This window comes from Zalophus californianus, chromosome 17 (genome assembly GCF_009762305.2).
Source record: "Zalophus californianus isolate mZalCal1 chromosome 17, mZalCal1.pri.v2, whole genome shotgun sequence".
NCBI classification, from domain to species: domain Eukaryota; kingdom Metazoa; phylum Chordata; class Mammalia; order Carnivora; family Otariidae; genus Zalophus; species Zalophus californianus.
Genome location: NC_045611.1, coordinates 30009689 through 30021975, shown reverse-complemented (window position 1 = coordinate 30021975; position 12287 = coordinate 30009689). Strand labels below are relative to the sequence as shown.

Sequence of the window (12287 nt, the reverse complement as noted above, 5' to 3'; positions counted from 1 at the left end):
TTTTTTGAGAATTTTTTACATCTGTATTCATCCAGAATATTGGCCTGTAGTTTTATTGTTGTTGTTGTTTTGTTTTTTCTTGTAGTATCATTACTGGACTCTGATATCAGGGCAATGCTGGCCTTGTAAAATGAGTTTGGGAGTGTTCCTTCCTCTTTAATTTTTTGGAAAAGTCTGAGCAGGATATTCATTATTTCTTCTTTAAATGTTTGGTGGATTAACCAGTGAAACCATCTCGTTCTGGGCTTTTCTTTGTTGGGAGTTTTTTGATAACTCATTGAATCTTTTTACTTGTTGCTGGTGTGTTTAGATTTTCTATTTCTTCATGGTTTAGTCTTAGTAGGTGACTGTTTCTAGGAATTTATACATTTCTTTTAGGTTATTCCATTAATTGGTATATAATTGTTCATGGTGGTCTCTTATAATCCTTTCTGTTTCTGTGGCATCAGTTGTAGTATCTCCTCTTTCATTTCTGATTTTATTTAGTTGAGTCTTCTCTCTTTTTTCCCTAGCTGGTGAGCTAAAGGTTGGTCAGTTTAGCTTATCCTTAAAAAAAAAAGAAAAAAAACCCGAGCTCTTAATTTTGTTCTTTTCTATTGTTTTTTTGGACTCCATTTCATTTCTTTCTGTTCTGCTTTTGGTTATTTCTTTCTTTCTGCAAACATGGGCTCAGTTTGTTCTTCTTGTCTAGTTCCTTGAGGTGTAAAGTTCGGTTCCTTCTGTTTTTTTTTTTTAAAGATTTTTATTTGAGAGAGAGAGAGAATGAGAGATAGAAAGCACGAGAGGGAAGAGGGTCAGAGGGAGAAGCAGACTCCCTGCTGAGCAGGAAACCTGATGTGGGACTCGATCCCGGGACTCCAGGATCATGACCTGAGCCGAAGGCAGTCGCTTAACCAACTGAGCCACCCAGGCGCCCAGTTCCTTCTGTTTTTTTAACTTAAGCATTTATCACTATAAATTTTCTTCTCAGAATTGCTTTTGCTGCATCCCATAAGTTTTGATATTTTGTTTCCATTTTCATTTGTTTCAAGATATTTTTAAAATTCTATTTTGGTATCTTTGACCTGTTGGTTCAGGAGTGTGTTATTTAATTTGCTCATATTTGTGGATTTTTCGGCTTTCCTTGTGTTACTTGTTTCTAGTTTCATACCATTCTGGTTGAAAAACATACTTGGTTTCATTTCAGTTTTTCTTTTTGTTTCTTGTTTTTTTGCTTTTTAATTAGGTAAGACTTGTGTTGTTGCCTAACATATATGATCTGACCTGGAGAATGTTCTGTTTGTGCTTAAGAAGAATGTGTATTCTACTGCTGTTGGATGGAATGTTTTATATATGTCTGTTAGGTCCATTGGGTCTAACGTTTAGTTCAAGTTTAATGGTTCCATACTGGTTTTCTATCAGGATGATTTATCCATTGTTGAGATGGGGTAGTGAATGCCTCTACTATTATTATATTGTTGTCTGTTTCTCTCTTCAGATATGTTAGTATTTGTTTAATGTATTTAGGTGCTCCAGTGTTGGGTGCTTACATACTTATTGTTCTAGTCCCTTGATGAGTTGACTCCTCTATCATTATGTAATGGTCTTCTTTGCCTCTTGTTAAAGTTGAATTAAAGTCTATTTCATATATGTATAGCTACTCCTTTTCTTTTTTGGTTTCCATCTTGCATGGACTATCTTTTTCCATCCCTTTACTTTGAGCCTATGTGTATCTCCTGAAGGCAGTGTATAGTTGGGTCTTTTTTAAAAAAATCCAGTTAGCCACTCTGTGTCTTTTGATTGGAGACTTTAATTCATTAACGTTTAGAATGATTATGAATAGGAAAGGACTTACTAATGCCATCTTATCAGTTGTGTTTTGGTTGTCTTGCAGTTCCCTTATTCCTTTCTTCCTCTCTTGGTGTTTTCCTTTGTGCATTGATGATTTTTTATAGTGGTGTGTTTTGATTTCCTTCTCTTTATGTTTGTGTATCTACTCTAAGGTTTGGCTTTATGGTTTCTGTGAGGCTGCCATAAAAGATTTTATACATATAACAGGACTTTTTTATGCTGATAACAACTTAACTCCATCTGCATACAAAAACTCTACCCTTTATTTTTTTAAAAATTTTATTTTTAAGTAATCTCTACACCCATCGTGGGGCTCGAACTCACAACTCTGAGATCAGGAGTTGCATGCTCCACCAACTGAGCCAGCCAGGTGCTCCAAAAACTCTACCCTTTTATTCTTCCTCTTTTATGTTTTTGATGTCACAATTTGTCTCTTTTTATATTGTGTATACATTAACAAGTTATTGTAGCTATAGTTGTTTTAATGCTTTTGTCCTTTAACCTTTTTACTAGAGATAAGTAGTTAACACATCACAATATTACAGTATAACTCTAATGGAGCTCTGAATTTTACTATGTACTTTACCTCTATGTTGTATATTTTCATCCTTTGAAATAAATAGCATCTTTTCATTTCAGCTTGGAGAATTCTTTATTTAGCATTTCTTGCAAGGCATTATCTAGTAGGGAGGAACTCACTGAGATTTTGTGTGGGAAAGTCTTTATTTTTCCTTCATTTTTGAAGGACAACTTTGCTAGGTAAAGTATTTTTGGTAGTTTTGGTTGGCATTTTTTTTTCAGCACCTTGAATATATCACCCCACTTTTTCTTGGTCTGTGAGGTTTCTGCTGAGAAATTCATTCATAGCCTTGTCAGAGTTCCTTTATAGGTGACAAGGTTCTCTTGCGACTTTTAAGATTCTCTTTGTCTTTGATTTTTGACAGTTTTATTGTAATGTGTCTTCAGTTAGATCTTTTTGAGTTGAATCTGTTTGGGGCTCCTAAAAGCTTCGTGAATTTGGATGGCCAAATCTTTCCCCAGATTTGGGAAATTCTCAGACACTATTTTTTGGAATAGGCCTTTCTACCTGCTTCTCCTTTTTTTTCCTCCTTAGACTCCAGTAGTTCATATTCTGCTTCTCTTGGTGGTATCTCATAGCTCACGTAGGCTTTCCTCACTCTTTTTTTTTTTTTCCTTGTTCTCCTTTATCTGGGTAGTTTCAGAGGTCCTGTTTCACAGATTCTTTCTTCTGCTTGATCCATTCTGCTGTCCATACTGTCTATTGTATTTTTTATTTCATTCATTGTGTTCTTCAGCTTCAGAATTTGGTTTTATATCATTTCTGTCTCTTTGTTTAACTTCTAATTTTGTTCATGCATTGTTTCCCTAATTTTATGGAATTATCTTTGTGTATTCTCATAGCTTATTGAGGTTCCTTCAAATAGCTATTTTGAATTGTTTATTGGCCAAATCACAGATCTCCATTTCCCCATTTTTTCATATTCCTTGAAGTCTTGCATTGCTGGCTCCTCCAGTCTTTACTGACTGACTTCCAGAGAGAAATACCTTCTGTCAGCCCTACTAGGGATTCTGAGGTTTTTGCAAACCTTCTATGGATATCCCTGTCCCACACTTTTTGCTTCCTCTTGTGGCAGAATTCTTAAGCTTGTATGTCTTCTCTCAATCCTGAAAAGCACCAGACTGAGTACTGACAGCTTGCCTTTTGCTTTTATGTCTTCTCTCAATCCTATTTGTTTCTTTATATTTTAAGTCAATTTGTTATAGGTAGCAGACACTTGGATATTTTTTAAAATGTAACCTGGTAGTCTCTTCCTTTTAACTGAGTTGTTTAGACTGTTTATATGTAATGTGATTGTTGATATGGTTGGGTTTAGTTCTAACATTTTACTGTCTACCCTTTGTTCTCCTTTTTTCTCTATTTCTCCCTTTTTGGATTGATTTTACATGATTCCATTTTATCTCCCTTGTTGGCTTATTACCTGTAACTCTTTGTTGTTATTTTATGGTTGTTTTAGGGTTTCTAGCATCCATCTTTATCTTAATAGAATATTTCTTTAAGTAGTACTATGAACTTTAAATATAGTTTAAGAATTTTATAACAATATATTTCCATTTCTTTTTGACAATTGTGGTATTGTTGTTATACATTTAACTTCTACATATATTATAAACCCCACAAGGTACTATTTTTTTGTTTTGTTTTAAATAGTTATCTTTTGTAAAGATTTAAATAGTGAGGATAACGTCTTTTATATATCCAGTGAGTTAATATTTTTGATTCTCTTCATTCCTTTGTGTAAACTCAGATTTCTACCTAGTGTCATTTTTTTCTGCTTGGAGGTCTTTATCATTTCTTACAGTGAAGCTTTGCTGGTATTAAATTATTTTTATTTTTCTGTATATGCAAACATGTTTCTTTTGCCTTTGTTTTTGAAAGACATTTTGGCTTGCTATAGAAACCTAGTTGACAAATATTTTTCTCTCAGTTTTTTGGAAATGTTTTTTCACTGTCTTCTGGCTAACATTGTTCCAACGAGATAGTCCATGTAATGATTTGTTTCTGTGTACATACTATTTCTTTTTCTCTGCTTTTAAGATTTTCTCTTTTCACTGATTTTAAGTAATCTGATTATATTGTGCTATAATGTTATTTCCTTATTTTTTTGTGCCTAGGGCTCTGTGAATATAATTTATAGCTTTAATCAAATTTGGAAAATTTTTGGTCAGTTCTTTTTCTTTTTCTCATTCTCTTTGTTATTCTTTGGTGGCTCTGAATACATGTATTATACAGCTTAAAGTCCTCTCACAGCTCACTAATACTCTGTTAATGTTTTTGTTGTTATTTTTTAAACCTGGGCTTCCTTTTGGGTAATTTCCACTGATATGTTTTCATGTTCACTGTTCTTTTCTTCAGTGATATCTAATCTGCTTTGAATCCTATCCTGTTTGTATTTCATCTCAGACATTGAGGTTTCCCTGTCTAGAAGCATAATTTAATTTTCTTTATTTCTTCTGTTTCTCTACTTACCATGTTCAATCTTTTTGAGCTTATGAACCACAGTTATATCACTTTTTAAATTTTTATTAATTACTTTATTATTTTTTAAAGATTTTATTCAGTTATTTGGTGGGGGTAGGGCTAGGGGAAGAGGGAAAGAATCTTCAAGCAGACTCTGCACTGAGCGTGAAGCCTGATGCAGGGCTAGATATCATGACCTGAGCCGAAATCAAGAATTGGATGCTTAACTGACTGAACCACCCAGGCGCCCCCACTTTTTAAAACGTACTTCTAATTTTGTCATTTATACCATTTTGGAGCCAGTTTCAATTGATTTTTCTCTCCATTACTTTGCCTTAAAGTCTTATCTAGCTTTCCATGGTTGTAGTTTTTGATTAGAAATAGTTTGATCCTTTTAGTCTTTTTTTTTTTTTTAAGTTTTTATTTATTTGAGAGAGAGAGAGAAGAGAGTGCATGAGCAGGAGGAGGGGCAGGCTCAGCAACGAGCCGGATGCGGAGCTTGATCCCAGGACCCCTGGATCATCACCTGAGCCGAACGCAGATGGTTAACTCACTGAGCCACCCAGGAGCCCCTAATCCTTTTAGTCTTGATTTAAGATTTTTTAGGAAAGAGCAGAAGGGCAGTCTAGGGCCACTTTTGTGTTACTACTGAGGCAAAAACCTCCTGAGAATTTTTTCTGATGTTTTGTGGATTATGAGATTATTTACTCTGGCAGAATTTTTGGTCTGCAACAGCGTAGGCTCCCATTATTGGAAACAACAAGAAATGCTAAGTAAATTTCTTGAAAGAATTTCTTGAAAGCATTGTAGAGCTACCAAAGCAGCCAAGGCTTGGGTGTCCAAAATTAGTGCTATAAACATTTGTTTTAAATTTTAGAAAGAGTATTGCTTTTAATTAAAATCACTTAAGATTTTTGTATTTATAAATTCTTTTTAAGTTACAAATTGAACAGTTTTTAAAGATAAAATTTTTCTAGCCTCTGAATCAGTGTGGGAGTATAGTGGAAATGACCTTGTACTTGGGAAATGAGAATATGAGTTGTGATAGTCTCATGACCAGTCATGTAAGCTCTTGCCAGTCACCTTTTGTCTCTGGATGGGCTTTTGTTTCTTCATCTGTTCTAAAATTTTACAATAATTTTTATTTTTATCACCAGTGTAGCTAATTGAGGCATTTTATATATATATAAAATTTTATGGAGACCTTTTACATGTTTCTGCTGTAGTTCACCCAGGTAAATTAATATCTGAATTTCTCATGTAGCATTAATTTATGGCATAAAGTATAATTTGATGGGTTACACATAGATTCTTTTATAGATAATTCAAAACTACTAAATAAAACTCATTTCCCAGAATAAGGGAGTAAATAACAGTAAGTGGTTGCCAAAGTGTATTGAGGGTTTTTTATGTGCCAGACCCTGTTCTTAGATCTCTATATGTGTTCATTCATTCATTCATTCATTCACCTCACATAGAGATAAGAGACTATTCCAAATTATTTATCTAGATGGGTAGAACTGGCATTAGAACTATCTTTTGGCTTCTTAATTCATGCTTTGTTATGCAGACCCCACCCCCAATTTGAATGTGATTTCCTTAATATCTGCATGGATTATCATTTGTAAAATGCACTAATATACGTAAGTGATTTTATTTCATCTTCATAGTGCTCCATGAAACAGTGTTTTACCGACGAGTAAACTGAAATCTGGAGAGGTCTATTTGAGTGTACCACATGTGGGAAGCGATGAGTCTGGACTCAAATTCTACTCTTTCCTCCAAATTCTGTTTATTTTCACCATGCCATTATTTTCAGTGAGCATAGGAAAGTGAATACTGAGTTTCTTGAAGTGGTTGAAGTACTTTTTTTTCCCCTTTCATTTAAAGCAAATCTGGCATACATGTATATGAAATATTTATTTATACTTCTTTTGGCTTAGCTATTTTTTTTTACTCATCCTTGTGGCTAATGTTTTGATGTGTCTTCCTCAGGGAGGTTTTACTTACTCAATGACCTGCTTAAGGACTAGGTCAGTTTTTCCACTTATTATTTGAAACCCTCAGAAGATCAGATGATTGTTTTTACACTAAACATTCATAAGCCTTTATTTGTGGTTGTATGTTGAAAAAAATCAGAGAACAAAATTAAATTTTTATCAAACCTGACAAAATACGATTCATAGGTGAAAAATTATGTGGAAAATGAAAAATGGTTAAAGAATAAGAGTAGTTAGCAGCATAATCTGATGAGACTGAAGAAAATACATTTTATTTATAGGTGAGATACCCCCTCCTATTATGAGTCTTAATCTGGTTAATCTTTTTAATATAATAACTGTATGATTCTCAACCATGTCTCTCTTTGACAAGATTTGCAAGCTCAGATAGAGCTTAACTTTTCACAGGAGTCAGAGGATTAGGGTTAAAGTTCAACCTCCAACTTTAAACCTTTATGGTTTTGAGTTGCAGTGTGTTTTTCTTAAGGTCTCGTGTGTATGTTTTCTTTCCTTGCTAGAGCTCTGGAAAGGGACGTAGTCCTCATGGAAGGGTCTTCATGTCCTCCTACCAGGTGGGGAAGCTTGGGTTTTGCACTCTCTGGCTTCTGTGCGGCATTTGTGAGCAGCCTGACATGTTTGACACCAGTGTGACAGCAAAGAAGTGTGTGAGCTGAGCAGTGTGAGGTAGGGTCCAGCTGTGCAGATTTTATCTGTACATCAGGCCAAGGAGCAGCAGTTAGCCAGATCTGACAGTCAAACACAAGCACCTTCTACCTCCACTCCAGAGTGCATTTTAATGTGTGTGTTTACCAACTAGTTGGCATTTGACGCAAACGAAGTTGTCAGAGCTGGGTATTTTTTTTCCCCCTTCACTCTTCAGTGTGTTGGTCTATGGTAGTTTCCCCCAGTATACCTTATTGCATATCACAAAAAGATACATTTTCTAAAACAGAGTAAAGAATCATGGCGTCTGCATTTTTTTTACTAAATTTTACATTAAGAATTAGTAGGTAATATGTTTGAGTTAATAATAGGTAATGTGTTGAATAGGCAATATGTTTACATAGTTCAAAAATCAAAACAGTACACCTGGAATGTTTTGAATAGCCTTGTTTCACCCATGTCTCCTTCTAGTCATTTCTCACCTCTGCCTCATAGGTAACCACGTTAATAGTTTGTCACATATTCTTTATGTTTCTCTATGCACATATAAGCAGATATTCTGTCTCTTGTCTTTTACTTCCTGAGATATTCTGTAGAGCTCCTTATTTCTCTAACAGGGAAGCTTCCTCATTCTTGTTTACTGTTGCATTGTATCTCATTGTGTGGATGTACCATGGTTTATTTAACCATTTTCTGTGGATGGACACTTGGATTGTTTCTAATCTTTTTGTTTAGTTGAGATAAAATTTACATACCAAAAAATTACATACCAAAATACTCGTTCTTGTAAAGTGGACAGTTAAGTGGGTTTAGTATGTTTCCAAGCTTTTGTTCTACAAATAGTGATCCAGTGGGTAAACTTGTACATATGTTCTTCTGAACATGGTGCAAGTATATCCATAGAAAAAATCCGCAGAAGTAGGAATTGTCAATTGCTGCCCATTGGTATTGTAGTAATTTGCACTCTTGAGCATGAGAGGACTTTTCCTCCGTAGTTGAGCTCAGAGTGACTTTGCCTTTTTATAAAGCAATTTTAATTCTTAAGAAATATGTGAAGTTCATGAACTACCAGTTTAATCTAATATTAATTCCTGATTGATTTCACCAAGGTAGAGATGACCAAAAGTTCTTTTTAAGTTCGTAAATATATTGTTTATAATTGATCTCCTTAGTTAACTGGTAAAATTGTAGGCTGTGAATATTGATACACAGAACAGATTACAGGTATATGGATCCACATTCTTTCCTGCCATATAGATATAATGATGTTCACAGTATCAAAATTAAAATTTCCAGTGGAAAGAGACCATTTATATTCTCCTTGCTCTGTAGTAGGAACATTCCTGTAGAATTTTATCCTTTTGATACAGCCTTCCAAGTTACAATGTTTTATGCCTGTCTGATACACTGGACTTCAACTGAGCTGGGAAGTAGGTTGTTTTTATAATGATGTAGTTTAAGTTTTAATTATAAATAGAATTTCAGCCTCCATTGATGCCTGTTGATCTATGGAACAGGTCTATTGCTGTTTAATCTCATTAAGGTAGAGTATTTAATTCCTTAGAGGTGTTGACCTTTGTGCTCCTTGTTATACACAGATTAGCTTTATAGATTTGCCTGAAGAGGTCTTCAGGTGGTATGTATGTATGTATGTATTTATTTTAAGGTGGTATTTATAAGGTGGAGCCATTTCAAGGTTTGAGTTTTCATGTGTGTTTGAATTATTCAAGGATTTTAATAATGCGTTAAATTTTGTCTGGGGGCATTTAAGAATCCTGTCTCTAAAAAGGCCTGGCAAAAGATTCATAGGAAAATACAGGCTTTCCTGAGGTCAGAGTGACAATTGCGGTATAGATTTTTATTAAATTTGTGATGAAGTGCATAAATGTGTAAGTATATGCATGGAAATATCATTAGTTCTTTCTGTTCCCCAAGTAGTAGCTAATGTTGAAAACAGATAAGCCACTTAACCGATGATTTATCTAAACTAATGGTTTTTGTTAGTATTCTAGGTTCTTCATAAAGGCAAACCGTTTATAGTTTAACTGGTAAGCCAGTCTTACCATTGTAGATGGGAAAATACCTTGGGTCCAAGCAGAAAGCTTTCATTAAATAAATAGACCAGAATTTTGTATGAGAGTGTTTTGCCTCTGTAAGATCAACTGGTTGCTATATTTCTACTCCTTTTTTCTTTATTTACCTTGGATAATTTGCAGAAAGATACAGAAAGATTTAAGTTCTGTCCAAAAGGTGTTTTCTCTGGACTACTCTGATGGGTCTGTGAAAGAAAGCATAGGGGAGGGTGATAGGGTCACTGTGTCTGGTTGAGCAGGTTGTTGACTGCATAAAGACAGTGTCCATTGGAGCAGGTGGGGGCTAAATTCCAGTTTGTGTTCATCAAGCCATACTCCATGGAATAAGGCTGCAATGACCCAGAGCAAGGCGTACCATTTTGTAATTCCTACAGAGATGCTGATAACAGCCTGAATATGCATCTTATTATAGTTTTATTTGAAAATCAGTTGTTTCTGCCTTTTCTGTTTTTTTTTTCCTTTGAGAAATTTTCTGCAGTATATAGATAATTCCTATGTGAGTGTGTGTGTATATACACACACATATAATGCCATTTATATGCCATGTGGTCTCTTTCTGTCGCGCACGCGTATACACACACACACACACACACCCACACACCCACACCCACACACCATATATGTTAGGTATTCTTTGGAAAAAAAAAAATCCTTCAGAAGGAGGACATCACCTTATATGTATTCGATTCTTTATGAAATACCCTATTATATGGGGTCCTCTCTTAGTTACTTTGTTTGAACAGCATGGTACTGTTTGCGAAGACATAGAAATGGCCTCAGAGCCTCAGACAGTGCTGGCTGTGGATGCTTAAAAATGTTTCTTTATAAAATTGGAAAAGAAGTGAAGATGCTTAACATGGATTTAGTACTTATTCTAGAAATGAATGATCACTTTAAAAAAAAGTAATACGTGGGGCACCTGAGTGGCTCAGTTGTTAAACGTCTGCCTTCGGCTCGGGTCATGATCCCAGGGTCCTGGGATCGAGCCCCGCATCAGGCTCCCTGCTCGGCGGGAAGCCTGCTTCTCCCTCTCCCACTCCCCCTGCTTGTGTTCCCTCTCTCGCTGTGTTTCTCTCTGTCAAATAAATAAATAAAATCGTAAAAAAAAAAAAGTAATACATAAGTGGATACTGTATCAAATAAATGTTTATAGGATGAATGAATCTTCCAAATATCCTGACATTCTGTAAATGGTACTGTGGTTTGATTTGCTATTTCTAGTGTTTGTGTGATAGAAGGATTCAGAAGCTGCTGTGTCTCAAGCACATTATACAGACAGGAAGGTTTGCTCTGGAAAACTGTATAGGGATCTCAAAAGGCGAGTCTAGTGATGAAAAAGACCATGGTGTTAAAGAAACATGTCAAGATTGGTGAATCAAATTGTTTCATGGAATATGAGAGTGAATAAAATCATTATTTCTAAATTAACGCTTTATGCAATGTGTAATTTAAATGTATGTAATTAAATTAATACATTTTATAATGGGCATTTGGCTAATTCCTGTCTCTAAAAGTTTCTACATTCAGGTTGGCTAAGTTTTGCTTTGTATTGTCTTACTGGAAAAATAAGGGATTGTCTTATATTCTGATCACTTTATATTCAGTCACCTATAATCATTATTATTTCTAAACAGAAACTGAGGCTTCTTGAAGAGCTCGAAGATACTTGGCTTCCTTATCTGACCCCCAAGGATGATGAATTCTATCAGCAGGTAAGATCTTTTCATATTTTTATCAATTTGTATTGATTTGTTCTGATCTAAGAAGCAGCTGTGGTCTGGAGAGGTTAAATGAGAAGTGAAATGGTCTGACTTGGTCATCCAGTGACTCCTCATCACCCACAGAACATCCCAGTTCCTTCACGATCTGCTTTCTGCTGTGAACCTAGGACTTTGGCACAGTGGACTGCTTTCTTTGTCCCCAGACATTCCATGCTTTCTTCTACTTCCTTGCCTCTGCTCCTTCTGGTTCTTCTGCGTAGAATATCCTTTTGCCTCTTAACCTTGTTGCCAGATGGCTAATTCTTCAAGACTTCAGTTAAACATCACCTTCTTTGTGAAAGTTTCCTTGATTTACTTTACCTGAAAGTGACTTGACCATACTCTGTTCTGTGCTACTTGTACCTTATAAATATCTCTATCATGCCTATCACATTGTATTGCAGTTATGGGATTCCATGTCTCGTTCCCTGAAGTAGTCAGTACTCTTTCAATTATAAGTGATAAAAACCCCAACAGACTCATTATAGCAAAAGAGGAATTTATTTTAAGATTTTTTATTTATTTGGCAGAGACAGAGACAGCAAGAGAGGGAACACAAGCAGGGGGAGTGGGAGAGGGAGAGCAGGCTTCCCGCCGAGCAGGGAGCCTGGTGCGGGGCTCGATCCCAGGACCCTGGGATCATGACCTGAGCCGAAGGCAGACGCTTAACGACTGAGCCACCCAGGCGCCCAAAAGAGGAATTTATTGACTTTCTTAACTTAGATGTCTAGGAGTACATGGCTGAATCTAACTTCTCAAAAGGTGTCATCTGATCCCTGTTTTTCTCTGTGTCGTGTTGCCTCTCCTCTGTGTGACTTCATGCTGGCTAGGCTCTGACCTGCTAACGTACGTAGGAGGAGTCTGACAGCCCAAGGAGTATGTGGTCTTAAGCACATGGGAT

The 12287-nt window shown here is 35.7% G+C and overlaps 1 protein-coding gene across 2 annotated transcripts in view; it reads left to right on the top strand.

Annotated features, from left to right (window-relative positions):
- Nucleotides 1–12287, top strand: part of FTO (FTO alpha-ketoglutarate dependent dioxygenase) — a 372377-nt gene that overhangs the window by 91135 nt on the left and 268955 nt on the right. For both annotated transcript variants that reach the window (XM_027618868.2, XM_027618869.2), the window contains exon 2: nucleotides 11261–11338. In XM_027618868.2, the coding sequence (XP_027474669.1) occupies nucleotides 11261–11338 (78 nt within the window). The remainder of the gene's footprint in view (nucleotides 1–11260; nucleotides 11339–12287) is intronic.